General features: G+C 48.8%; 10 protein-coding genes across 10 annotated transcripts; 5 read left to right on the plus strand and 5 right to left on the minus strand.

Annotated features, from left to right (window-relative positions):
* Positions 1 to 1,002: 1,002 nt before the first annotated feature.
* I303_106897 (uncharacterized protein) lies at positions 1,003 to 3,761 on the plus strand (the record flags this gene model as incomplete). The annotated part of the gene is made up of 13 exons (XM_065969467.1): positions 1,003 to 1,086; positions 1,147 to 1,216; positions 1,277 to 1,357; positions 1,432 to 1,606; positions 1,671 to 2,053; positions 2,109 to 2,190; positions 2,254 to 2,320; positions 2,377 to 2,432; positions 2,508 to 2,818; positions 2,888 to 3,027; positions 3,088 to 3,210; positions 3,280 to 3,365; positions 3,434 to 3,761. 13 exons carry the CDS (start codon positions 1,003 to 1,005, stop codon positions 3,759 to 3,761), a joined length of 1,986 nt encoding a protein of 661 aa, XP_065825539.1.
* Positions 3,762 to 4,228: 467 nt separating this feature from the next.
* Positions 4,229 to 6,534, plus strand: I303_106898 (uncharacterized protein; the record flags this gene model as incomplete). The annotated part of the gene is made up of 2 exons (XM_018411722.1): positions 4,229 to 4,616; positions 4,718 to 6,534. 2 exons carry the CDS (start codon positions 4,229 to 4,231, stop codon positions 6,532 to 6,534), a joined length of 2,205 nt encoding a protein of 734 aa, XP_018258923.1.
* A 271-nt stretch (positions 6,535 to 6,805) lies between these two features.
* Positions 6,806 to 8,519, minus strand: I303_106899 (thiazole biosynthesis enzyme; the record flags this gene model as incomplete). The annotated part of the gene is made up of 9 exons (XM_018411721.1): positions 6,806 to 6,886; positions 6,965 to 7,026; positions 7,144 to 7,231; positions 7,318 to 7,393; positions 7,466 to 7,520; positions 7,609 to 7,643; positions 7,711 to 7,801; positions 7,857 to 7,929; positions 8,001 to 8,519. The coding sequence occupies 9 exons, from the start codon at positions 8,517 to 8,519 to the stop codon at positions 6,806 to 6,808; spliced, it is 1,080 nt and encodes a 359-aa protein (XP_018258922.1).
* A 1,526-nt stretch (positions 8,520 to 10,045) lies between these two features.
* I303_106900 (uncharacterized protein) lies at positions 10,046 to 10,693 on the minus strand (the record flags this gene model as incomplete). The annotated part of the gene is made up of 1 exon (XM_018411720.1): positions 10,046 to 10,693. One exon carries the CDS (start codon positions 10,691 to 10,693, stop codon positions 10,046 to 10,048), a length of 648 nt encoding a protein of 215 aa, XP_018258921.1.
* Positions 10,694 to 11,406: 713 nt separating this feature from the next.
* On the plus strand, positions 11,407 to 16,577 carry I303_106901 (uncharacterized protein; the record flags this gene model as incomplete). The annotated part of the gene is made up of 11 exons (XM_065969468.1): positions 11,407 to 11,469; positions 11,525 to 12,138; positions 12,191 to 12,439; positions 12,498 to 15,073; positions 15,117 to 15,241; positions 15,312 to 15,651; positions 15,705 to 15,767; positions 15,823 to 15,879; positions 15,923 to 16,258; positions 16,313 to 16,453; positions 16,507 to 16,577. 11 exons carry the CDS (start codon positions 11,407 to 11,409, stop codon positions 16,575 to 16,577), a joined length of 4,635 nt encoding a protein of 1,544 aa, XP_065825540.1.
* A 169-nt stretch (positions 16,578 to 16,746) lies between these two features.
* I303_106902 (uncharacterized protein) lies at positions 16,747 to 18,072 on the minus strand (the record flags this gene model as incomplete). The annotated part of the gene is made up of 2 exons (XM_018411718.1): positions 16,747 to 17,525; positions 17,613 to 18,072. 2 exons carry the CDS (start codon positions 18,070 to 18,072, stop codon positions 16,747 to 16,749), a joined length of 1,239 nt encoding a protein of 412 aa, XP_018258919.1.
* Positions 18,073 to 19,071: 999 nt separating this feature from the next.
* On the plus strand, positions 19,072 to 20,019 carry I303_106903 (uncharacterized protein; the record flags this gene model as incomplete). The annotated part of the gene is made up of 1 exon (XM_018411717.1): positions 19,072 to 20,019. One exon carries the CDS (start codon positions 19,072 to 19,074, stop codon positions 20,017 to 20,019), a length of 948 nt encoding a protein of 315 aa, XP_018258918.1.
* A 324-nt stretch (positions 20,020 to 20,343) lies between these two features.
* On the plus strand, positions 20,344 to 21,576 carry I303_106904 (uncharacterized protein; the record flags this gene model as incomplete). Its single annotated transcript, XM_018411716.1, has 1 exon — positions 20,344 to 21,576. The coding sequence occupies one exon, from the start codon at positions 20,344 to 20,346 to the stop codon at positions 21,574 to 21,576; it is 1,233 nt and encodes a 410-aa protein (XP_018258917.1).
* Positions 21,577 to 21,832: 256 nt separating this feature from the next.
* On the minus strand, positions 21,833 to 23,846 carry I303_106905 (uncharacterized protein; the record flags this gene model as incomplete). The annotated part of the gene is made up of 6 exons (XM_018411715.1): positions 21,833 to 22,258; positions 22,320 to 22,616; positions 22,672 to 23,032; positions 23,103 to 23,327; positions 23,390 to 23,563; positions 23,620 to 23,846. 6 exons carry the CDS (start codon positions 23,844 to 23,846, stop codon positions 21,833 to 21,835), a joined length of 1,710 nt encoding a protein of 569 aa, XP_018258916.1.
* Positions 23,847 to 24,457: 611 nt separating this feature from the next.
* On the minus strand, positions 24,458 to 26,851 carry I303_106906 (uncharacterized protein; the record flags this gene model as incomplete). The annotated part of the gene is made up of 8 exons (XM_018411714.1): positions 24,458 to 24,711; positions 24,775 to 24,843; positions 24,909 to 25,248; positions 25,323 to 25,735; positions 25,817 to 26,116; positions 26,205 to 26,494; positions 26,589 to 26,784; positions 26,848 to 26,851. The coding sequence occupies 8 exons, from the start codon at positions 26,849 to 26,851 to the stop codon at positions 24,458 to 24,460; spliced, it is 1,866 nt and encodes a 621-aa protein (XP_018258915.1).
* Between the last annotated feature and the right edge of the window lie 87 nt (positions 26,852 to 26,938).

Consider the following 26,938-nt stretch of genomic DNA (forward strand, 5'->3'; position numbering starts at 1 on the left):
AGTGCGTTGTAATTTGCCGTTCCTTTGATCCTTCTTTTCTTTGCTATGTCAATCGCGATGTTGACTGTCTTTCTTGATCGTCCGAGAGTCGATGATCCTATACAGACGTCGTTCTAGTTGACCACCACTTGGTGATGAGCGGACTTGTGTGTCGTCGAGACGGTGAGAAAGAGAGACTATGAGAAGGAGAAGAAGTAAAAAGCGGAACCTTGTTGTATGGATGGATGGATAAGAGTAAAGTCAAGAAGGAATGGATTAATGGGTGTTTCACTGTGCTATGGTGTATGGTGTGTTTTGTTTCTATGGTGGGTGTACGGTGACACGCGTGAGGGTGAAAAGCAACGAAAGAAAGAAAAAAACAAACACACCACCATACAACCACTTTCCTTAGTTTCCGCCTGAGCTGGTTCACTCAAAACACCCTAATCACCCTGAACACAAAATCCCCTGATATTACAAATTATTCCTAATCCGAATACAAATCAAGGGCAACTTTCATATGCTCACACTCTGCGCTCACTATCCATGGATTCATGCTGTGCTCGGAAACTACATGCATAATTCATTGGCGCACAACAAATTTTTCCGTGCTTCATCGCAGCAAGACCACAGCAGATGAGAGGAAGAGCATCAACTCCTATACGAGCACGTATGTAATTGATTCAGCTGATTCCTATATTCCTATATGATCCAAACAAAAGGGGTTACACGCTGCGGTGAATGGTAAATTACAACGTCATCGGCGTAAGGGGCTGTGTTACAGGTTTGTAAAGCTAAGACCTCTTTAATTAGAAGAACGGAGTTTCACCTGATATCCTTTTTCATATGTGGCAGCTATTATGACAGGCGGTCAGGTCCGCTTCCACGTGGATGTCGTTGACAGACGCGTTTTGAGGTTTGTTGATGATAGGTGACCACCAACAGGCTCTATGTATATACGTGTATACTGCTTATCGATCCCAGGATATCAATGCCTCTCGAGCGAGTCATAGTCGCAACAAGATGGCCTTGGTAGCAGCATTGACTGACTGGAACCTCCCATCGACCTCGGCCCAAGGTGCAAGGCAGTACGAGCAATTGGCTCATGTATGTTCTGTTTCTTCTTCCTCAGTCGAAGGTTGAATGACAGACCTAATTCGTGAACAGGCGCTGAAGATAGCAAGAGACTACCTGCATCCACGGAATGTGACGCTATCAAGATCAGCAGTCAAGCCGAGTGCGTTTGAATTTTTCCCCTCCCTCTCCTATATATTGCAACGCTAACGAATGAATATAGTCGAAACACCTGAGGTATCATCGGCCTTTCAGATCGCTTTGAGGAATGGAAGGGGCCCATCTCTATATTCTGAATTCATAGGCGAGCTTTTCAATTGCCTAGATTCGTGCAGCGAGAAATCTCCGGCTGAAACAGATTCCTCTTTCTCATGATAGACGCTGTCGAGGCTAGATTCCCACTCATCACACGGGATGTACAGCGATATATCGAAAAATTAAGCCTGATCGAGGCTGAAGATGAAGGTCAGATGTCGTCCACTATGAGTGAACTCCTAGAGAGAATCGCCGTATGGCAAAGAGCATGGGGCGTACCTCTGAGAGCCTTTCAAGAGTGAGTATCTCAATATTAAACGAATCACTCAGCATGTTAAAGGCTGACAAATGCGTTCCAAAAGTCCAAAATTGATAGGGACATTCACTACAACCTTCCATTCCCTCTTACATTCTCTTCTGAGCCCTCTTTTCCCAGAACACTTACTTACATTCCTCACAATCTCACTCGAATCCTTACCTAAACACCTACTAGACCCGCCTCAGATTCCTCAACTATTCCAATCGGTGCCGGTTAATTACCACAAAGTCCATCCGCCCTCGCCGCATCTATCGAGGTTAGGCATCTTTCCGAGATACTCTGGGACGTTGAGCAAGGTGGCTTATAAGGAGATCGAAAAGATTGCAAGGGAGGAAGCTGGGAAAGGGTGGGACTCGAGGCGGCTGACTCGAGCGAGGCAGAGAGTAGGAGACGGTGTTGCCAACTGGTTGAGCGGGATGTTCGAGGGTGAGTGCTAGTCCGTCTACACGGAATGTGCCCGCTGATTGCAGTCGTTCTGCAGGTAACGAAGCCGCTCAAGCTGCTCTCCGGCCAATGTTCTCAAGATTCGATTACTATCTCTGCAAATGCTTTTTCGATATACGGTAAGCTATTCAATTTGCCCGTCAACATCATGCGGCTTCGCTCACAATAGACTGTCTTATCAGTACCGATGAGCTTTTCGACATCATTGTTGATTTTCCCGATTCAATGGCTGCCTTGGAGGATTTGAAGGTAAGTCTTCATCGCGGGCACACTGCTCAAGGCAAGAGAGCTGACTTGAGGTGCAGGAATGCCTCTTCAAGGTAGATCAGCGTCTTGAACTGGTCAACAAACTCAATGCGGCGTGAGTGATGAAGTGGACTATCGACCACCATACTCAACCTCCTGTCAACATATAGGCTGACCAATGTTTGTCTAGCATCCTCAAGCGTCTCCTCCATCCTGGAGCCGAGACCAAATTAGTGTTATCTCTCTACATTTCGACGATAAGATCGTTGCGTATCTTAGACCCGCCAGGAGTGCTTCTGCATAAAGTGGCATCGCCCATACGAAAACATCTTCGAGATCGACCCGACACGATCAAGTGCATAGTCGCTACACTAGTAGAAGGCGAAGAATTAGGCGATGAGAACGAGACTGCCGGCTTGATCAAGGATGGTGAAGGGGATGATCAAATAGAAGATTGGTCAGATCCCAAATGGGATCCTGAACCGGTAGATGCTGCTCCTGGTAAGTCAGCTAGCTTTCATCTCTTCAGTACCATGGAGCTATCCGTGCTGATATTCAAACCTATGGCAGAGTTCAGATCAGGGAAAGCTGGAGATATAGTGTCAACGTTGGTCAGCATTTACCAGACTAGAGAAGTGATCATCAAAGCACTGCAGGTGCTGCTTGCGACAAGACTACTGGCCGTCAAGGACTATGATGCAGTTAAGGAGGTGAGACTCGTCAACGCTAATTGTCTTTCCCTCGGCGATCCCGCTGATGGCATATTTTAGATTCGTACAATCGAGCTACTCAAACTCCGATTCGGCGAACAAGCTTTACATGTATGCGATGTGATGTTGAAGGATATGGCGGATTCGAAGCGGATAGATGATCACGTGCAAGGTGATATCAAGGTGAGATAACTCTACATGGTTGATTGACTGTTGAAATGATCAATCACTCATCATTCTGATGCTTCACAGTCTTCGGTTCATCCTTTAGTCATTTCCAAGATGTTCTGGCCCAATATACCGGGAACATCCTTGGTCTTACCTCCCAAGCTACTGAAGTGAGTGCTGCTGATTTTCTTACTATCCTTGCAAGGGCAATGAAGGCTAAGAGAATGAATTGACACAGGGCTCAAGCAGAGTACGAAGCTGCATTCCATCAATTCAAGCCCGACAAACACCTTCGTTTCCTCCATTCTCTTGGTGAAGTTCATTTATCAATCGAGCTCGAAGATCGAGTCGTTGAGGTGGAAGCCAATCCGATTCAAGCATCCATCATCGAACTGTTCGAACAGAAGAATGTTTGGACACTCGCAGAATTGAGGGAGTCACTCCAAGTGACCGAGGCTTTACTCAAAGATGGCTTGGAGTGGTGGAGAGATAAAGGCGTACTCAAGGATTTGGGCAAGGCAAGCGGATGGAAGTTGTTGGAGGTTGCTGAAGGCGAAGAAGCGTAGACATGCACGACATGGCATCACGCAGGACCTGAAGGCAAGCTGCTAAAGATACACCACTTACTTTGTCGTATACTGACGTAGACCAGCCACCTCTGATGTCCTTATCTAAGACAACGATGAAGTCTTATCTTTGACACAGGTATGACGGAGACCGAAATCAGCAAGATCAGTGATTCTGGTCCGGATCAGAATTCAGATATCTTTAGCTTTCTGCATCTATTTTCCTGACGATATCGTTCCGCAGCATAGCGAAAACGAACATCAAGTATAAATCACTCGATTATAGTTCGAGAATAGATCGTTTCCCCTCAAGCTTGCTTCACCTTTCTTACTTACTCACTTGCATACTATTATCGATTTAAACATATTTATCTTCCTCGCTGGTCGAGCATATCATCTTTTACAGCTACTTTACCATCCTCCTTCCGTGTCCTTCCTGTAGACTAGCTACCATTTACACATCCAGAATGAAATTCTCAACAACCCCAATCTTGCTCACTTCCCTCGCTTTATCATCCAGCACATTCGGCGCGCCTCTCCCTCAAGTCCTCGGATCAGGATCAGGATCACAGTTCAATCCTAGACCACAAGTTAGCGGGGGTGGGGGTAAACTGAACTTGGACGTAGTTGGTAAATCACCTAATCCAGATGATTATTCCGATTCCCCTATCCCAGGTGCTGGTACGACTACAACCCCATCAACCCCTTTATTAGGTATCGCGGGAAATCCTCTGAATCTCAATATCGATTTGGGCGGAAGTGGAGCTCAGAATGCTGTACAAGGGACGGTGGATGGATTGGGGCTGGATCTGGGAGTTGGTGGATTGATAGGCATCGGAGGAAAAGGTCGACCTGGTGAGTTATCTTCTTTCGTACCTTCCTTATACCTTCCTCATACATATGCCGCCCGGAGTAGATCACAAGCTGATGGACGTTTTTCTTCATACTCATACTAGGCAAACGACAATTACCCCAAATCCCATCCCCTTCCAACCCTACCATACCGAGCAACGCAGTAGTTCTGACGTCAGTACCTATGGTGCCCCAAGCTGCCAATTCCGGCATAGCGGACGTGACGGGCTTAGTCGGAAATCAAGCTGTCGGCGCTCTTGGACTTGGGCATGGCGGAGGTATGGGTATGGGTATGAGCCTGGGGCAAGCGCAAGGCGTACTTGGCGGCATCACCAGCCAAGCTCAAGCTCAAGCTCAAGCTCAAGCTCAAGCTCAAGGTATATTAGGGGGAGTCGCAGGGACGGCTCAAGCTGCGGCTACTGGACTTCTGGGCGGTGTAACGAGTCAAGTCAATGGTCTTCCCCTGGTCGGCGGGCTACTTGGAGGAGTCACTCAACAGGTCAATGGATTACCTCTTGTTGGTGGCCTGGTCGGAGGTGCTTCTAATACCAATTCGGGTGGATTACTTCAAGGTGTCGGGGTTGGCTCGACTGTTCAAGGCCTCACTGGCACAATGGGAGGTCTGACTAATGGCTTACCCTTACAAGGATTGACCGGCACTCTGGGATCGCTTACCAATGTCTTACCAATGCAAGGCTTGACTGGTACAGTCGGATCTCTGACCAACGGTTCACCACTTCAAGGCTTGACTGGGACAGTGGGATCACTTACCAACGGTCTCCCACTTCAACAAATTACGGGCACTGTCGGTGGTCTCGCCAATGGACTACCACTGCAAGGTTTGACGGGACCCATCGGGTCTCTGGCGAGTGGAACTCCTCTTCAAGGTCTATCCAATACCCTAGGCGGGATCACCAATGGTCTCCCATTACAGGCTGTCACAGGCACCGTTGGATCTCTCGCCAATACCGTCCAAGGTGTTACCGCTTCCACTCCTTTGGGGGGACTTACCCGACCTCTTGGCGGTATCATCGGAGCACTAGGCTCAGCCAACCCTGCTGCAAGCTTGAACAACCTCGCACAAGGCGTTCCGGCTACTGCAAACCAAGCTGGGAATTTACCTACTTCGACATTGGGTAATATCGTCCAATCGATCGGTCAAAATACCTACCTTCTCTCATCGGGCCAGATTCTCAAACTAGCTTCCGATATCACTCCAAATGCAGGCTCATCATCAGGGTTGACAAACCAAATCTTGAGCAGTCTACGGATGGTGCAAGTAGAAGGCAAGATGTACATTATCAACTCCGCAGGTCAGGTAGTCGGAACTTTGACGTCACCTGCTTCGACCGTCGGTCTGTACGCCGACGATGCCAACAGTAGCAGTGGTGTCACTGGTGATATCGACACAAGCGGGTTGGATGGAGGCGAAACTGAGGGACAAGGGTGGAATAGCCCGTATCCTGATTTCACACCTTTATCAAATATGCCAGACGCTACCGATCTTATAGCTTCATCGATGGGTGGTAGCCCGTCGTATGCCGGTACTACCGACAAGTCGTATCTCCAATCATCCGCCAACAATATCGCGCAAGATCTGTCTCAAGTAATTCCGCAGCCTGATAGTACATGGGGTCAAATGACTGGATCACGAATGACAACTGCTTCTCCTATCCAACCCTCTTTCGTTCCCACGGCTATACCTACGTCGATGATGACTTCAACTTCGACTTCGGCCCTTGGGGTCTTGCCTACCGCTTCAATGACCGCTACACCCGCTGAAGGATGGGGAGAGTGGGTCACTGGTACCTCGTCGGGTGCTTCTGCATTACCAACTTCGACTTCGTTCACGGGTGATTGGAACGATGATGGTGCTGTAGGGAGCGAGATGGTTCCTCAGACGAGTGCCGGTCTAGCATAAATCCAGACTCGCGTTGCTGAGTAGATACAGTATAAAATCCAGTAGATCAAGTATGAGCCATTTCAGTAGATACAGCAGATAAAGTAGGTACAGTAGATACAGTCGTAGCTCATGGAATATGCATGCAAGAGCTTGTTGCACATGCGTACATGCATCGCTTGTTCAAAGCCAATGCAATATAAAGACTCCTTTCCGTCGACTTGACTTGCATTCACATGTCAAATGTCAAATGAGTCCAACACGGTAGTTAATCATACTCGATGACACAGGACTAAGCAGTCTCCTTTCGACCGACGACTTCTCCATCGACAATCTGATGAGCATCAAGGAACTTGATAGCTTCTTTGGCAGCCTGACGATGAAAAGCACACCAGGTATCAGCCCTTGGCTAACGGAAGCGATGCTCATCTCGCTTGAGCGGTGGACTTACTTTGTATCCCGAACCGAGCATTCCGCCGAAAGTAGCTCCCATTCGATTGGCACCGTCGAGCTCTGCAGATAACAGTAATGGTAATCCGTAGTCCGTTAACAATCTTGCTCATTGTTCATGATACGCTCAAGGTCTGAAGTATTAATGTCACAGGGATACAATGCATGTCTGCGACTTACCTGAAAGTTCCATTCCTCCAGTGATCAATCCAGGTACCACTTCTCTGGTATTGTTCACGATGTAATCCTCCGCGGAATTCATGTTGAGCTATACGAGAAATCGCAAACCATAGTAAGCGATGTGTTGGAACACAACAGGCCTTTTACTTGAGAGACAGTATTAGAATCACTCACCGCTCTCATGTTTCCTAGCTTCTCTACCATGCCAGTAGCGACCAATCTCTTGACGGAGAAAGCACCGAATGGCCCACTACACAGTCACGAAGGTCTATCAGCACTGGCAACTGGAAACAACCACTGGTCAGACCATAGTACCACTTACTCGTGACCGGCGAAAGAGCATACAAGGGGAGCAGTGATAGTCTGCGGGTCCATGCCTGCAGTGAGGTGAGTGTTTGCCAGATCAGCTTTGTTTCGCGCCACAGCAGAGCTGTACATTTCGTCAAAGCGTCTTTAGGTACTCACAACTTTGAAGACCATGCGCGAGAGTGACCAGAGTCCTACATCACTTCGAATTTAGTGACATGAGGCTTAAGAAGCAACACGATCGATTCTACGAGTACTTACCAGTTCGACACGACACCCGCGACCCTGACTCCGGTGGGACTGGAAGGATCGGCCCGAGTGATCAAATCCTCAACAGCAGTAGCGTTGTACACTGTGTAAGACGCGATCATCAGCATCGTGAGGGGTAGACAGAGACGTATACGTACATTTGACGTTGGGGAATTGAAGCACTTTCGAAAGGATTGTCGAGGTGAACAAAGCCGCATGTCTCACCACGACCTGTATGTCTCGACGTTTCAGCACCTATGATAGTCACTCCAGCGTCGTGTGAAGTGTATAGCTCAGCTCACATAATCACCTTCATCTTCGAAGGGCACTCCAACCTCCGCCAAAATCTCATGGGCAGGTTTTCTAACCACCATGGCGGACATCAACTGTCCCCCCAACCAAGCTCCTCCACCGGGCGCCACCCCGGCTTCGCAAATCGTGATCTTGAGATCCGGTCTTTCTTTTGCCAAAGCATAGGCACAGGTAAGCCCAGCACTGCCCGCTCCGATGATCACCACATCGGAAACGGCGGTTCGGTATAGATCATCGCCGTATCGCTTGGTCATAGCTCGACTGACTTGCCATTCTTTGATCGGCGCAAAAGTGTATCCTCCCTCCCAGTTGACCTTGATCTCCTTGTTGGTAGGTACGATATTATCAGCGGAAGGCTTGTAATCGATACTTTTGGTATCTGACTGAGGAGGTGAGAGGGGTGGCGATATACCCAGACCCATCTTGTCTTTAGCTTCATATATGGTAGGAGTGGGGGCGCTGTTGGCTGTTCGAAGGAACGCGATGGAGGATTTGAACGATTCGGCCATTTTTACTTAATGAAATTAGACGGTTTTCTCTTTCGTTCTCAGCAAGCTTTTGTGTATGATATTGTAGAGTAGAAAGAAAGAAATAGATCGTGCTCGTACGTGAGAGGGATCAGCCTTATATAGCCTTCTAGGTATACCGAACACATATGCATAGCCAAAAGCCAAAAGCCAAAGCCACAGACGGAGCTGGGCAAGCTTAGATCCGGGAATTACGAGAGATCGCGGAGCTGAATTTTAGATCCGGATAAAGAGAGATAGATAGGCTGTTTTTACCTGATGACGGAGTGCCGCAATTCGAAATTCTCAGTCCGTATCGTGCGAAAATAGCTCAGTGATTGGTTATAATATCATCCCCAAAGTACTCTCGAACAGTCTAGTGAGCTCATGAGCGAGAATCTTACGAGATAAGGGATCAAGCTATCTGTGGATGATCAAGAGGACTTGTAAATGGAATGATCTTCCTGCTCTCGACTTGTTGGCAGATATTGCCGAATGAGTCCCTGTAGCCGCCTGTCTCGGTAAGATATACGCAGACTGCTCATATCCCGAGTCGAATCATATGAGATGACGAAGGAAAATTGCCAATTGGATATCCTCGTATCAAGTCGTTTTAGCGGTCAAAGTTGGCCGGGCTCTTCCACTTGTCGAACAGATATTCTGGTTGTGACTGTCAGAATAGCGATATAAATCGCGAATCCGTGTCGGACCGCAATACCCGCCTAGGCTGATCTTGTCACTGAGTCGTACCGCTTCCATATGGCAAAACAACATCGACTGTAGGAGTAGTGCTCACTTGACAGATCGCGTTAGCATACACAGATGGGTCGCCTTGGCCTTCGTCTCAATTCATGGGTCGATCGCATCAGTCGCACAGTCCGCTTTCGGGAGCCCTCTTACCAATGCCCTTATCCAGAATCTTTCGTCGGAGAGATTGAGCCAGCATGGTCTTTGTATAATTGCAGGAAAACCGTTTCTGAAGGAGGTCATATTCCTCTTGGAACGTCGGCGGGATCCAATCATGTCCCAATCCCCCTCATAATATCTAGGAAAGGCTGATGTTATCAAGAAGATGGCTCGCTCCGCTTGAGCTCGTCCTGATGGACATGTGAATCACGTCACCAGTCATCCGCTTGTCTGTGTCCAACGCAAGAATCAACGAAGCTTGGTACACGTTGGCTGATCCTCCGAAACCTCCATAGCCGCTCGTCGATTTTTACGATTGCCTCCTCACAGCGATTCGGCTTCACCGATAAATTAACTACCGAGTGTCAAGCTTTCGGATCACGCAGCGTATCAGTCCTCAATGACATCCATCCTTGCCGGGTGAGCTCTCCTTGATGACGGTTTGATGAAAGTGATACATAAACGCGTATTCGAGGGTTGATGGGACGCTAAAGATTATAAGGATAAGTTGAATTCGCAATAAAGCAAGCAAGCCAGACATTATAAAGTCCATACACAGGCCTGTGACACGATCAGCCGGCTGCCCGATTCCAATTGCTATGATCTGTGCTCACATTCAAGGGTCATATACCGTCCTCGATCCTGACGCTCCGTGCACTGCTCTTCAAAGAAGTTGTGTCTGCCGGCTTCAAAGCTTTCTTCAATCCTTCCACAATATCCTCATCAAGTTTCTGCGTCTTGGCCTCCGCCTCCCACCTATCTTCTATCGCCTTCCTTTCCTTCTCATACCCACTCTTCCTCTCTAAGCTCAATTTCTCTAACGCTGTTATCCAGTTCTCCATTTGGGTCTTCTTCTCTTTCAATTCCTTGTCCAGTCTATCCCGGTGCTCCGTAGTCGTCTTGAGCTTCGTCTCTAGGTCTGTAATCTTTGGGTTGAGCTCGTTCCTGATCCTCTCTTCTCGCACGCGTTCAGCTTCCGCCTTCTCCTTCTTAGCGAGTTTCAAGGCATCCTCCTTAGCTGAGGCAGCTCGATCGTTATCTGCCTTTCTGCCTTTCCGTTCGTCCGCCAGATCTTTCTCGGCATCGTCTCGCTTCTCGTAGGCTATCCTAGTAGCTTCTTCTGCTTCTTCCAGTCGTAGTGAGGTAGCATCTAATGCGCTGGTGACATTCGGGTAATCATCGTACACCGCTAAGAGCTTCTTCAAGTCGATCGGCTGTCGAGTCAACGGGGCAGACGCCTGAGGATCCTGTCTTTTCGTGAAGATTGGCATCGTATGTGATCTGCACTATCAAGCGGGGGACAACGATATCGCAGAGAGGTCGTGATGGAGCCAGCAGTGATGGCAAGGAATAGAATGGCCTGGAGGTGGAAGAAGGGCTAACAGTTTTCGTGTAATGAGGATGTCTACAAGTACAGTCCGGGTATTGTCGATTGTGACGTCATTACAGTAACATAGTCTTCCCCATTCCCCCTTCCAGTGCAGCAGTCTTCTTCACCATAGACATTTCGCTTCCTGGCACTCGTACCAGAGACCCATTGACCCTCGTCGACCTTCCTACCTGCTACACACCACCTTGCAGTCTTGGTCAGGTGCTACTGAGCCTCACTCTATGCTGATGCTACGACCCCTCAGTGGTCGTGGTGAGATTTTTACCAGAACAAGCAGTAACAGCTGGAATCTGTTGACCCAGGCTTTCCCCTGGATTGCGCCCTGATTTCAGGGTGACATCCTCATCCTGATCGCCGTTAGCTCATCCAAAGGACCAGGCTTCTGCCGGTCAGGTGCCGTACTGCATGTGTTGCGAAAAATATACGTTCTGGACAATAATACTACTAGTGCTCCAACTGAACAGTAGAAAACTGCATGTCGAGAAGAGAGGTCCGCGGATTAGCATACTTGTCTGCGAGACTTGTTTCCTTTTCGACTACCTGCTCAATCTGCCTGGTCTCGTCCAAGTGACTCGAAAGCGCATAGATGCAAATATGCCATTCGGCGCAGCTCAGGGAGATAATTTGGGCTCTCAAGCTTCACTAAAATATCTGGAGGTGAGTAAGCCGCCGGTAGCACTCGGTGGCCTGCTGACTTATAGTCTCATGCTAGACATATCCCTTCCCCGCGTTTATACTATCACATCAACAAGACCAAAGTGGGCCTTCGCGACGCCGGATAAGCTGGTCTAATCGTAGATGGGTAGAGTGGAGTGATGGACGGTCTTTAGGAGACTTAATTTCTGATCGAGCTGCTAAATCGTTCGAAGAATGGACAAACACGCCCTTCCAAGACACTCTTTTTCCTCTCAAGCACGGCTCAAATACGCTCAACCTCATCAGGACGGAGATCATAAGGGAGGGATCGCTTCCCGCTATTGTCATCACTTCGGTTCCCCTGGATTACCGCGTCAAGACCATACCTGTTGCCAATACCGACTCCCTTCCGACTGTGCTCAATGAGATCCACTCGAACCCTCTGGTATCACCGGAGCTGTTGGAAGAACCTACACATTTTTCACTGACTACCCAAAGGCCATCAGACAACAACACGTCTGCTCTTTCGTCGCTGGCTTGCAAGTCGCTGCTCGAAAGTACGGACTGGTCGAAAACGAAGTTGGGGCCGAGGGAAAAATGGTCGCGGGTCATAGAGACAATGTTGGAGGTGATTTTGCGATCGCCAACACAGGACGCGTTATGGCTGGGCGAGGATTTCCAGATGCTATAGTAAGTCAAACTCTAAACTGCGTCCGCTCGCTTCAGCTCACCCATTTTTCAGCAATGATAACTATGCTCAGATTGTGAATCATCCTCTGATGTGGGGCAGGTCAGCTAAAGTGAAAGAAGCTTGGGGTCCTGTGTGGGAAGGTGTCAGTCATCTAATCAACAACTGTCTGACCCTCGGGGAACCATGTTACAGAGAAGATGACCTCTTGCTGTATCGCAAGAACTCTAAAGGATACTGGGTTGAGAAGTACCACACTTGGAGTTTCATACCTCTGTTTGATGAAGATGGAAAACCGTTGGGGTGAGTCTCTACAAAACTTGGTTGCCAAGATGTAGCAAAGTGACTAACGCGTCTGCAGCCTTTTCAACCCTACGCGAGATACTACCGCCTCAGTTTTAGCGAGACGAAGACAAGAGAGCATGCGCGATCTATCAGAGCGACTACTTACTGCTAGGAACACTACGGAATACTACAGCGGCATTGCCGACGTCATGGAAGACAATCCAAAAGATGTTCCATTCTTGATGTGTTACAGCATAGAAGACGGTGCCGAACCAGGATTAGTCAAATTGCATCTGGAGTCCTCGATAGGTGTCCCTCCAGATCATCAAGCGGCACCCTGCAACCTCACCCTATCCCTCTCCGCCGACCGATTGTCTCGCTCCTCGTATGGTCCCAAGGCAAACCAAATTTCATCACCGGCCCTATCGGCCATCTCAGCTCTATCATCAGGAAATGGTGGCCGTGTGCAGTACAGCTATGATAAGACGGCCTGGCCAATCGCTCGAGCTATCAGTACAAGACAGGTCATAGTGGTCGATGACTGCACCGAGCTTATCAAGGGTTTCCCTCTGCGCCAATGGGAGACATTGCCGGATTCAGCCATCATCGTACCCATCTCCAGCGAAGCATCGACCGACTTACCTCAATCAGTAATCATTCTCGGCCTCAACGTCGCTTCCCCTCTTGATTCTGTCTATGAGGACTGGGTACACGTGCTCAGGGCGCATTTGACCTCTTCATTGGGATCTGTGCGGGCGGCAGAAGAGGAACAACAGAGACAGACGGAAAGGGACCGAATGGAACGCGCTAAAACCGCTTGGTTCCAAGGAGCAGCTCATGACCTAAGATCCCCTTTGACGTTGGTTGCTGGACCATTAGATGATGTACTGCGTACTACACTGTCTTCCGATCAACGAAGTGCTTTGTCCCTTGCGCAGCGAAATCTTGCCCGGGTACAAAGGCTGGTCAACGCTTTACTAGACTTTTCTCGTATTGAAGCAGGAAAATTGACAGGTCGTTTCTTGCCGGTGGATCTTGGGACCTTTGTTGGGGATCTCGCTACCATATTCCGCCCGGCGGTGGAAAGGAGAAGGATAAAGTACGACATCAATATCGAACCTCACGATGGAATGGTTTTCGTGGACCCAACATTGTTCGAGACGGTCGTCACGAATTTGATCAGCAACGCACTCAAGTATACCGAAGGCGGAGCTATATCTGTCAACCTTATATACCATGCCGCGTACGCGGATATCTCTATCATCGACACTGGAGTAGGTATACCCCACGATGAGCTGTCAGCGGTGACAGATCGCTTCCACCGGGCGACGACTGCTCTAAGCAGAGGCACCGAGGGGACAGGTATTGGGCTTGCCTTGTCGAAGGAGATTGTCAAATTGCATGGGGGCGACCTGTTGATAACGTCCAAGACCGCTGAAGAGACCGGTGGACCTCATGGATCGACTTTCACGGCGAGAATTCCATTAGTCGAACGACAAGTGAACGCAGATCAACTCGAACCTGCCGAGTTTGGAGTCTATGGAAAGGCAGTATTCGACGAAGCCATGCATTGGAGAGCGCCAAGCGATGCCGAAACGGAATCGGCCGTCTCAGAAGCTGACCAATCCGTCTCCTCCCGCGCAGACGGGTTTCTTTTTGATCGAAACGATGTGCTGCTTCTGGTCGACGATAATACAGACATGCGACACTATGTCAAATCCATCTTCGCACCCTACTGTAAAGTCGTAGAAGCAGTCAATGGTAAAGATGCCCTACAGAAGGCGATCAAAAACCCGCCGAACCTGATTTTATCAGATTTGATGATGCCCGTCATGAATGGTCAACAACTTCTAATGGCGATCAGATCCAATCCTTCCACCCGAATGGTCCCGATGGTATTGCTGAGCGCAGCGACCGACGACGAAATACGTTTAGCAGCATTTGTAGAGGGAGCGGAAGATTTCATGCTGAAACCATTCAAACCAAAAGAGCTATTAGCTAGAGTACACTTGCATATGCAGATAGGGAAGAATCGAGCCCATTTGGAAATGCTGTACGCGCAACGACAACAGGAATTGGCTGTTGTTCTCGACTACTGTCCCTCAGGTATTATACGCGCCGACGCTGAAGGCAACATTGTTTATGGCAATGATACCTACCGAATGTATACAGGAATACCGCTCGACGTTGATCTGAACAATTGGGCAGATTATGTCGACGATGACGTACGCCCTCAGCTAGAAGAAGCATGGCATGGAGTGATCGTTGGGGAAGAAAGGGCAACAACTAGGACATGGAAATGGAGCAACGGGACAGTAGTATCTGGCACTTTCATCCGTCTAGACAAGATCGATCCCAGTTTGTCAGGTGTTATAGGTTGTCTGTCCGATATCAGTTATCAAGAAGAACGGATCGTGGAAGCGGAACGACGGCGATTGGAGGCGGAGGAATCAAAACATCAGCAAGAGTTATTGGTGGATCTGACATCGCACGAGATCAGGACGCCGGTTTCAGCGATATTACAATGCTCGTCCTTGGTTAGGGAGAATCTGACCGCCCTGCAAGCGCAATTACGAGAGGTCGGCACAAATGGGTTCACTGCGACACCTCAGCTATTGGCAGAGATTGACGAGGACCTGGAAGCGTTGGATAGTGAGTCTTAGCCCATTGAATACTGTGACTGACGAAATGACAGGTATACACCAGTGCGGTCTGGTGCAAGAACGAATAGCAAATGACGTCCTGTCATTGGCAAGAATCCAACTCGATATGCTTTCGCTACATGACTACGAATCGGATTTGAGGACGGAGGCGAGAAAGGTGAGTTGAACAGTCGATGGCAGCCTTGGCTGACGAACAGATCGTTTCCGTGTTTGCCTCCGAGGCGAAGATGAAGAAGATCCGTCTGGTGTTAGAATTTGGGGAGAATATCCAAAGAACCGGTATAGCATCAATAAAAACGGATCACGTTCGACTTCACCAAGTGGTCACCAACCTCATCACCAATGCCATACGTTTCACAGCCACCAGCACGACTAGGATTATCACTGTCAAGTATGAGATTGGCCTCGTACCACCATCAGACGACACATGTGAACCCTCCACGCAACAGACCGAGGTATCATTACCTCTCAAAGAAGACACACCAGTCTGGTTATTTATTGCTATCAAAGACACAGGTCCTGGTCTTGGTCCAGCCGAGCAAGCCAATCTCTTCCAACGATTCTCGCGTGAGTGGAGATTGTTCCGGCCCTCAACGGCAATTGCTGATGACCTTTCTCAGAGGGAAACAAGATGATACATACTAAATACGGCGGAAGCGGATTAGGACTATTCATCTGTAAACGTGAGTTGCAAAAACCTTGTCACGAAGAACATTTAAAGGCTGACAATGTGTACAGGCATATCTGAACTTTTGGGAGGACGTATTGAGCTGGAAAGTCAATTAGGCGTTGGAAGTAGTGAGTCAAACCTCGTGTGGAGGCTCGCTGATCCCTGTAGTTTTCCGATTCTTCATCGAAGCTAGAACTGGCCGACCTCAGACATCAATCACGGATACCATCAAATCCCTTACGCTCACTTCTCCCAAAAAACCTACTCTATCACTCTCTCCAGGGCCCACCCCTGCGAATTCGAGCAATTTAAATTTCCTTATAGTAGAAGATAACATCATCAATCAAACGGTCCTCAAGCGACAAATCATCAAAGCGGGGTTTACCTGTGATGTAGCAAACAACGGCCAAGAAGCCTTGGACTACCTTCACGAGATCCACAGTAGCGCCAAACAAACGACGAAGCGAAGTTATGATGTGGTGCTGATGGATTTAGAGATGCCAGGTGAGTCCTGTCGTTGAGCGTCACACGATACGACGCTGACGCATGAGATTCTAGTCATGGATGGACTCACCGCTGTGAAGTATATCAGAAGAGCTGAGGCGGAGGGGATCTATCAGCGTCAACTCGTCATCGCATTAACTGGAAATGCACGACAAGGGCAAATTGATCAGGCGTTGGCCGAGGGAATGGATGATGGTGAGTGATCGATCTCTTCCGGACGTAACTGGCTTATTGATGATTGGCTATAGTCGTCATCAAGCCATATAGACTGCCAGACCTCATCGCGAAAGTGAAGAACAAGATCGGTGCGATGCCGTAGCCGAATTGGACTGATTTTGACTGACGGTCATGACAAGCGGATGGGGGAACAGATAACATCTTTGATACAGATAATTTGTACAATTTGGTCCAGATACAGTGGACAGGTCATCTATACATGTTGTATGTTATAGTACGGGATCTCTTCGCCCATAAATGGCAACGGCAACTCACAAGGCTAAGTCCACGTCATCAACATCATAAGCGGGTCCTTTGTGCATCCTCAGGGTTCCCCGGTTCCAAGTGAAGAATCCCCACATAGCCCATTTCTTCAGTGACCACACCCACGGTCCAGATTTGGCTTTAAGTGCGCCAGCTGGCTTACTGTTCTTCGATATCTCAGCAATCTTAGGTTTTCGGAGCTCTTCGAATCGTTTGAACAGCTGCCCATATGAAGCATCTGGTGATTTCGAGGTGATAAAACGGGATAGTAGGGCTGCATCTTGGAACGCGATGGCACTGCCCTGTCCGTTGGGTTCCAAGGCATGAGCTGCGTCACCGATGAGACAGACTCGTTCCGTGTGCCATCGAGGTAAAGTTGGGATGCTATATGGGGCCCAGACTCTCGCCTTGGACCCATCCACGTTGTCCAACAATGATCGCACCGGTTCAGTCTGGATATCGTCAAAATCTTGCTTCGCTGTCCTTATTGCTTCTCCAGATTTCTCATACTCTGTCCATCCTTCCCTAGTTCTCTCTACTGCGGAGGTTGTGATACCCCATGTAAGAGTCTCCGCGTTACTGTCGATTGGCAGGGTCATGAAGATCCCGCCTGGGGTAACTACGAAAGCCGGGAAGGTGAAATCAGGAGAAGGCTTGACTGCGGCAGTGGCGGGGATGAAACCGTTGACAACTTGAGTCTTGGTGAAGATGGGTGTCGGTGCTTCAGGACCGAGAACATGATCGCGGACTTTGGAGTGGATTCCATCTGCTCCAACCAGTATGTCACCTGGGGATGGGTCAGCTCGGTATACTACCAGGTGATGGAAGTCGTCATGCAAGGCCGTGTCGAGATGGAATACAGTTAAAAGCTCACCTTCAGCCTTGGAGCCATCTTCGAACAGAGCTGTGACTCCTTTCTCTCCCTCTTCGATCATAGATATCCTCGCATCGAATTTCAGATCTATGAAATCGCTCTTTCCCCTCACAGCTTCTAGTAAGACCTTTTGCACTGCTGACCTCATGATCCTCAGAGCAGGATATCCATTCTCCTTCTCTTCGCCCACGAGGACTTGGCCGAGCTTGCTCCCATCTTCGAAGTACATTGTCATCCTATCATACGCATATCCCACTGCTTTGAGCTTTTCGTATACGTTTGCATGCTTGTCAAGTACTCTCAGGGCGTCTGGACCGAAGCTGATCGATCCTCCTGAGTCACTTGGACCTGGTCGCAGCTCGAAAATCGTTGAGCGAATTCCTTGACGGGCGAGACTAAGGGCGAGACACGGTCCAGCCAGGCCGCCTCCAACGATGAGTACGTGTTGAACGACAGACATTGTATGAGCGTGAGAAGCAAACCATGGACGTGGGGAGGTTTGACGGTCCGATCATCTTGTCTATCTTATACTTTTATATATGGGAAATGGTCCACTCCCAAAATAGAATGAAGATCTGATATTTCAGATTACAGGTCATCGCCGAACCAGATATGATGACATCCCTTCGGCACTCGGGCATTTTTTGCTGATTCCTGCAATTTCCTGCGTGGGTTCCTCGATATATCATTGCCCGAGCCACAAACAACCTTGCCGATCGACAAGGTGAAGTCCGTACAGCGTGATCCCGGCCAATCTTGCCATCGTCAACGCCGAACAGAAACGATCACCAATGTTTTCTAAACCCATTCAGGAGCATGCATGTTCGGCAGACATAATCACGAAGCTCGGCCACTATGGATGGGTTGCTCAGGTCATGTCGCTTGTAGAAACCGAATAGCGGGATCAGGGAAGTTCGCATGGAAGTCGCAGACAACAAGTTGTATCACAGCTGATGATGCTCCCATGGCGTCGTTCCTGATGATGGCTCAAAGTGATCAAGTTTGAACACCAATAACGCCCTCGCGATGGCAACGATGTTTATTAGAGTTGTGGATTCCGGCAAAAGCATATGGCTCCTCCTTCGGGGAACTCGCGATCCGCAAGGAGGCAGATCACGGGTCAGATCAAGGTCAAAGCAAGGCACGCGAAAATCCCGGCGACGATCCTGTCCCATCCAAAAGGACTTGACATCTCAACTGATGAATTAATGTCGTCTTGTTTGCTTTTCGGGAGCGAAGAGCGGTTCGAGCTACATTAACCCAACACAACTCGATAGTCGTTGTTGGCAGACATGATTCCAGCATATATAAGGAGTCGTCAGGTTGCAGTAATGCCCGTTTTCTAGTCGCAAACATCACCTCATCCTGTTCGATGATCATACCGATCCGAAGCATTCGAGTGAGTCGATTGCACAGCTGCTCGAATATACTTGCTTGGACTGATCAGACTTGCAGCGACATGCTTCCATTCACCCTGTTATCGGTTCTCCTGACCGTGATGGGCAGTGCTACTGCCCACCCTAAACCCATGCCCTGTAGCACTAACGCGGAGCGTCTGAAGAGAGGGTTACCTGTCCGATCTCCTTCCAGAAAAGCCCTCTACAACGCTGCCCTCAGAATTCGAGCAGACCCGAGCGAGGCAGTCACTTTCGCTTATTCCGGCGGTGTGAATCAGTACACCATACCAGCGGACGGTTATTACGGCTTCGTGGTGCAAGGAGGAGAAGGAGGCGCATCTACTGGCGGTACGAACGCACTCGGAGGTACAGCCGCGCAAGTCAACACCACATTATATGTTACAAGTGGAACAACCCTCGACATCGTCGTGGGTGGAAAGGCAGCGGATCTCAGGACATACGGTGGAGCTGGCGGAGGGGGATCTTCTGTCTACACCAGCTCAGATTTCGACTTGTTGGTTGCAGCTGGTGGGGGCGGAGGGGGTGAAATAGCTTACCCAAACTACTATGCAGGAGGCGATGCCAAGGCGGATTTATCTTCTACTGCAGGATCAGGGACTCAGGACGGTGGGGCAGCAGGTGGGACGAATGGGCAGGGTGGTTCCTCCTACAATGGTCCCCAAGGAGGTGGCGGAGGCGCAGGATTCCTCGGTAATGGAGGGTCATCAACCGGAGTTTCAAGTGGAACTGGGGGTATATCTAAACCCAACTGGACAGGGGGTACCAGCTTTGACACCAATGCTAATGGTGGATTTGGTGGTGGGGGTGGAGGAGGCGCCGCAAGTGGTGGAAGCGGAGGAGGCTACAGTGGAGGAGGATCCGGTGGTCGTTTTGGCGCTGGTGGTGGGGGATCCAATTTTGCTTCAGTAGCTGGTCTGGATACTGTCGTTACCATAGGTCATAGAGGAAACGGCGTGGTCATCATCACCCCACTTCCTGGAGTAGCTTAGATCTGCCTTTTGATTCCCTTCCGGACATTTGCCATAAATCTTTGATTTTATTCTCGTCTTGGGCTTTGCATGCACATTCCAATCATAAGCAAAACTATGTAAATGGGCCTTTGTTTGTCCCAGCAAGCACGCGCGACACAGGGGAATATGAACACGCTCAGGCCGAAGCCAAGTGATAGCACAATTAGTGCCCGGCATTCACGCGGTCCGGGTAAAGAATATTGCACCGAATTCCGAATCAAAGGATTGCATGATTGCTGTATATAATCTCCAGGTTCAGAGCTGGAGTATACAGAAGCATGTGGGATAGACAGAACAGACCCGATGTCGACTCCACGGACCTGGATTGAGGCCTCTGGGCATCGTGTCACCCGTCTGTCTGACGAGGCTGGATCTTCGAGTCTGTATTTCAACTTCAATGCGTACACCCCCGAAGGCGATTTTCTCGTAATCTCCACTCCCACCGGAATCGCAAAGATCGAATTGTCCTCTTTCAAACTATCGCCTGTTATTACCATTGATGAACACTTCTCGCTGCTCTTTGTCGGTAAAACCTATCGTAGAGCATATTACCGACTCAATGACGCTAAAACACTCCACTGGGTCGACCTGGATACCGGCGTTACGCATGTCATCGCAAAAGAACCGCTTGGTGATATCCAAACAATCAACTCGGATGAAACGTATTTAGCAGGTGTCGAAGTCGACCCTACATATAAATCGGATATTTTAGAGCTATTCAGTAAGAGGGATCCCAAGACCGATCAGTTTGTATACGAAGCAAATTGGCCCGATGGAACACCCATGACTTATGCGGATGCTAAGGAAGTTCGACTTAGTCAGCGATTGAACGCAAGGGCACCCATGGTCCTGTTCCTCATAGATGTCAATACTGGAGAACGCAAGGATGTTTATAAAGCGACAGACTGGCTCAATCACTTACTTTTTTCACCAACCGATGCCACGATCCTCATGTTCTGCCATGAAGGGCCCTGGCATCAAGTGGATAGATTATGGTTACTAGACTTGAAGGGGGATCTCAAGCCGCAAAGGATACACGAGAGAAGGATGAATATGGAGATAGCCGGACACGAGTGGTTTAGTCATGATGGAAAGACTGTTTGGTACGATTTACAGACCCCTCGTGGGGAAGATTTCTGGATCGCAGGATATGAGATAGAGACTGGAAAGAGGACGCATTATCACTTGGAGCGAAACGAGTGGTCTGTTCATTTCCATTCATCGTACGACAACTCGCTCTTCTGCGGAGACGGAGGTGATCCAGAAATGGTCGCTCACGCAGAAGATGGGATGTACCTATATCTCTTCCAGCCGAAACGCATCCCGGATGTCGCTGGTCTTAAATCGCCAGATGCCGGTAAATTGATCGTCCCAGGATTTTTCGAAAGCAAGAAGTTGGTCGACCTCAAGGATAATGACTATCGCCTTGAACCGAACGCCAATTTCACACCTGATGGGAAGTATTTAGTATTCAGAAATGCAAAGTACGGTGGATTACACGTTTACGCCGTAGCACTGGAGCCAGAGATAGCTTAATCAATACAACTGAAATCGCTCGGCTGGTGGAATGACAGGAGGTCTCATTGAGGAAGAATGCTTGTATTCTTTGTATTATATGTATATACAGAATCCGCGAATGCGTTGGTGCAAATGAGTTCACACTTGTACATACATCTTTGCATGTATCTGAGATAATTTGAGATCATTGAAAACATCCTACACCTACTACGGTCCATCAAACGAGCTTTGCAAAACCGGGAAATTATAGACATTTAGGAAGTCCAAAGGTGGATTAAGCATTCTGTTGTAATCGAGCTGGGTCGGTGTCACCCCGTCTAGCTCTCTCCTCATTCAATGCCTTCTGCGCATCTGTGACGTATGATCTGAATCTCCAAGGCTTGACCTTTTTTCTGAACATCTCATCGAGCTCCGCAGCGGTTCGTCGCGAAGTATCTGGAATCAAGAAGAATGAAGCGACCACGAATGGAGTAGAGATACCGGCGAAGAAGAAGGCAGTCTTCAATTGCCAATTGGCGCCAGTCGAATTGAGCATGTAAGGTACCGAAGTGTTGAAAACGAGACCAAGGCAGACTCCTCCAGCGGCGGCGATACCAGCTGTTTTGGCTCGAAGTCTGGAAGATCCCGTTTCCGCAACGTACGCCCAGCCGAGATTTCCCAAAAGTGTCGAACCCAGTCGCCAGAAAAGCGAGAATACAAGCTAATTATAAATTGATCAGCGAGGAACCCCTTCGAGAACTGACAATAGAGACAGTACGTACCACTAGCTTATTCACAGAGGCAGATCGATTGGTCATGAGACCCAGACCGCCCACGACCATACACATGACCCAGACTGTTATAGTACCGATGAGGAACAGGGATCGACGACCGATCAGATCGATCAAACTTGCTTCCACGAGTGTACAGACGATAGCGACCAGAGCGAGGAGAAGACTGAACAAGAAGGGGTCTCCAAAACCGGCTTGTTGTGCGAAGTAAGAGGAGTAAGAACTGAGCACAGCCAGACCACCGATCTGCTGAACACACGCTGGCCAGAAGGCAATAAGTGTACGGAACTGCGACGTCGCTTCGTCAGCTGATATACCCTTTTTATCTACCGACGAAACTTACACCATTGACTCCGATGAAAACCTCTTTGACATTCCTCAGCTCCGTGATGAAGCCGTGAGACTCGCCGTCGATTTGTTTCTGATAGGATTGCTCTTTCTCGATGGATCGCTTGATGATGTTATAGTGATAGTCCACATCGTATCCCTCTATGCCTCCGTTTAATCGCTTGATGACAGCTCGACCTTTGTCATGCTTTCCAACGGAGGCGCACCAGAAGGGAGATTCGGGAATGTGGAGGTATACTATCGCCATGAGACCGAGCATCGCCCATTCGGTATAAATCGGAGTCAAGTAGTTGTAAGGGGATTTATCGTTCATGACTTTCAGAGCCAAAGACGAACACAGTTGACCGATACCGTACCTGATGCGTCGACATTTATCATCTCAGTCAGCAGATTGTCAATATCAACATGTTTCGGCTACTGACTCACCAAGCAGAGTAGAAGATCAAGAGGAACCCTCTGATCTTAGCAGGAGCTAATTCGGTCATATACATTCCGGTCATGAACTGGACTGATCCAACACCGAAACCCGAGAACAGCTTGGCACAGAGCCAAGATCGCCAGTCCCTGCCGAAACTCTCGAGAGTGACAGCGATGAGGAGGGAAACCCACAAAGTGTAAAACGCGACTTTTCGTCCAAGTCGATCCGCGACACTAGAGGAAAAGCACATGAAGATTGAATAACTCGCCGCTCTTATGACAAGGCGAAGACTTACAAGTGCTGCGTCAACATCCCAATACCTTGACCCGCACTCTGTATACCTCCCCAAGCTGCTAGGATGTCCGCATCGAGGATCAAAGCGCCCGTCTTGGGGTCATTCACTGTTCCGTAAGTCTGGATGAAGCCTTTGTTGGCAATGATATTTGACGTCATGGAAATTTGGAAGCCACTACAGCCTTGCATCAGCAAAATACACTCAATCCTTGCAAATCGAGAAACACTTACTCGGCAGCAGCAGAGAAGGACGCGAAAATACACATCAGAGCCGCTTTTCGGAAGACCACCCAAGTCTTCTTCCAGGGCAAGTCCTCGAAGGGCGATTTCATAATCACATCTTCAACTTCTTTACTTTCCACATTGTATCCTTCGAGATGTTCGATCTTGGGTTTCTCGTCTACGGCAGGACCAATTTCGTCATCCACCGACAATCTAGCAGGAGCGTTGGTAGACATTATGCTATCGTTGTGATGATCAGATGTGGGGTAAATAGGGATATCAATCTTGGAGACCCGTTGGTCCCCATTTATCTCGTACAGCTTATATGAGCTACGTCTGGGTCGAACAGATGTGGGCTAGCGGCAAATTGTTCAACCGTACACTGGCCGGCCCGTTTGTTATGAGTCACTTGGCATTAGCGTTTCGGACTCTTGGTGCTGCCGATTTCCGGCTAACTGATAACGAAGATAAATGGGAAAAAAACAGCAATTTATCATTAAACCGACCGATGATCGGGTCACATGATCATGCTTAACGCCACCCCTCGTATTCCGCCTTGGCGCCAGATGCAAAATGAGGGATATTACAGTGCCTGTACCTTCGACAGAGACTCTGTGCTGACGGTCGAAATCTAGTCCGACGAAAATGCCCAGAGTTCCAAGAAATAGGTAGACCTTGAATTCGGTAGAAGATTATGATCTTTGAATACATCATGAGAGCTGCGACCATTTATCTCCAGTATCTATCTCTGACAAGTGTCAGAGCGTACGGACTCCGATGATCCGGTAGAACAGGCACTTTGACTATTTACAAGATGTTCCACAGTATACGGCGTTACTGACTCCCTCTATACATGGTCTCCCCTCGTGACGTCTCGAAGTTGGCCAGAATTTTCATTCTTCTCACGGGTCGTCTGTAACTTTCCTGCCATTCGCTCGACATTTGCAAATTCCCTAATTGGTTCGTTGAGATGTCTGAATACAGTCGGACAAATGAAGACACAGACGAAATTGGCTACGGCTAGAGCGACATATGGCCAAATCAAGTATGGATCCTTGATGACATCGCTGAGAGCGAGTCCGATTGCTGCGGATATAGCCTCTACAGAAAGTTCCTATGAATTAGTCCCACCAATACTACTGAAGCAGGGTATTCACAACTTACGATTGAAAAGACTGATAGCCACGACTAGACCCTTCATTCTTGCTGGAGCTCGAGTGTAGGCAATCTCATCTGTGTTGAGGTGGAACGACAATCGGTCAGCGGCTATGAGGTCATCTGACGATTTGATGACTTACATGCAGTCACCGCAATAAAGATTTCTCCGATACCTGGCAAAGCACTCAAGGGAATCATCCAAGCAAGAGGTATGGGTGATACACCCGCTTCGCAATCTGTCGCATAATGACCACAGGGCGAAGTAGAATAGATCCTCCATTGGACAAGGGCGCCGATGATCATATTGATGGAAGCGAGGGCAAATCCTATACTGAGTCGAGTCATTGGCCTGATGGGTCGATTGATTTTTTCGAAGTATCGGTACATCAACCCAACGATGGGTGTGAATACGATAATGCAGAGTGGGTTGAAGTTACCGAATAGATCGTTAGGGATGTTGTTCAGTGTCATAGCTGCTGACTGTCGGCGGATGATTGTGGTGTATCTCAGCTCAACCCACGTGCTGGTGAAGAAGTAGAAAATGGGGGACACACCATGTCATTTTCCATGTTTCCTATTCCACCATCGGCAAGATAGTAAATAGGCAGTAACCAGAATACAGAACAAGCTTCGAGTGCTTGCCTGACTTCATCGACAAACAGATCATCCCATACTATCTTCTTGTCCAGTGTGCCAACCTTCGCAAGGATATGGGATGGTTTGATAGATTCCCAAGTGTGATCTCCGCCTTTCAAGCCTTTAAAGAACCCGTTCGTTCGATAGAACTGCTTGATTACTCTAAGCGTCTCCAGCAGTACTGAACCCTGTGGTGGGGCAAAGTACAGTCTCTTGTAAATGAGAAGCATGACGAGGGGAACAAGAACATAGATGCCGGCAGGTAGGAGGTATGCGAGCCAGAATCCGACTAATCGTTGAACGTATGATTCCACAATCATCCAGAATGAGCCTGAACGTACACCATCACAATTTTTATCAGCCACAGCTGGCCATCAAAACGACAATCGCGATTGCAGGAAATGCGACTTACCGATATTGATACACCAGTAGAAGATCAGCATGTATCGCTGGACTGTGACTTGCGGATCGACAATTACCCTCTCTCCAGATTTGGTTGTTTTGATGACCGGTCTCTTGACAGGCGACTGATCACACATGAGAGGGGCCAAGGAAGGCTTGATGAATCCAGCGGCGAATGCCAGGATGATCACAGAGATGATAAAAGGTGGGAAAGCATGTCCGCTTGCGATGACCGACGGGATCGCAGGTACCACAAGGATGACATGTGCAACGGCACCGATGGCGACACCGACACAAATTGTCTTCCATCCTGCAAGTGGCAAAGACGGTGAGTCATCTGTACTTCTGCTCTCTAAGTGCCGGCAATTCGGATGGGAAGAAAGACCTGTCTGACTCACTTCCCCATTTAGTATCCGCTATAATACCACCCAGGATCGGTATCACATAACTCAAGAAAGTGAACGTCGAAGTCACCGCCGAAGCAGCCACCGAGCCCATTCCTAATGCTCCGGCAGTCTGGTTCTTACCAGCAGCGCCTTTGGCGACTGCTCCAGCACCATTCCCGCCTTTAGGCAAAGCTCCACGAACAAAGTTCGCAAAAGGCTTCTTGGAGCCGTAGTATGAGGCTCGTTCCGCGATTTCCACTAGGCAAAGGGCAATCGCCGGCCAGTGTATGGTGGCCGGAACCCTAATCATACCATTCGATCAATTAGATCAGGTCAGACATTGACAGATATCAAACAAAATCGGCCCGTGTCTGCGAGCAGACAGGACGAACTCACTTTCTGAGTTTCTCATATTCTTCCTCGGTAGGTTCGATCTCATCATCATCATTCTCGGATCCGACACCAGAAGTCACGTTGGGAGTATGATCATCATCTGACGCGTAGACGTTCTTCTCCTTGTCTGACCCGCCCCCCAGGTAAGCTGGTGGCGGAGCAGGCGCAGCAATCAAGTCCAAAGTAGGGGCTACTTGACCTAGCAAAATTTTCGACTTAGCCTAAAACAGCTCCTCTGGAAGCAAAATAGGAGGAAGCTCACTCATGGTGCAAGGCTCTCTTCCGCTAGTGAGGCTGCTTGGAATGATTGACAGCCATGATCAGCATCCATTTATATCGCTGATGGGCAGTCA

Source organism: Kwoniella dejecticola, chromosome 8 (assembly GCF_000512565.2).
Source record: "Kwoniella dejecticola CBS 10117 chromosome 8, complete sequence".
Classification (NCBI taxonomy): Eukaryota; Fungi; Basidiomycota; class Tremellomycetes; order Tremellales; family Cryptococcaceae; genus Kwoniella; species Kwoniella dejecticola.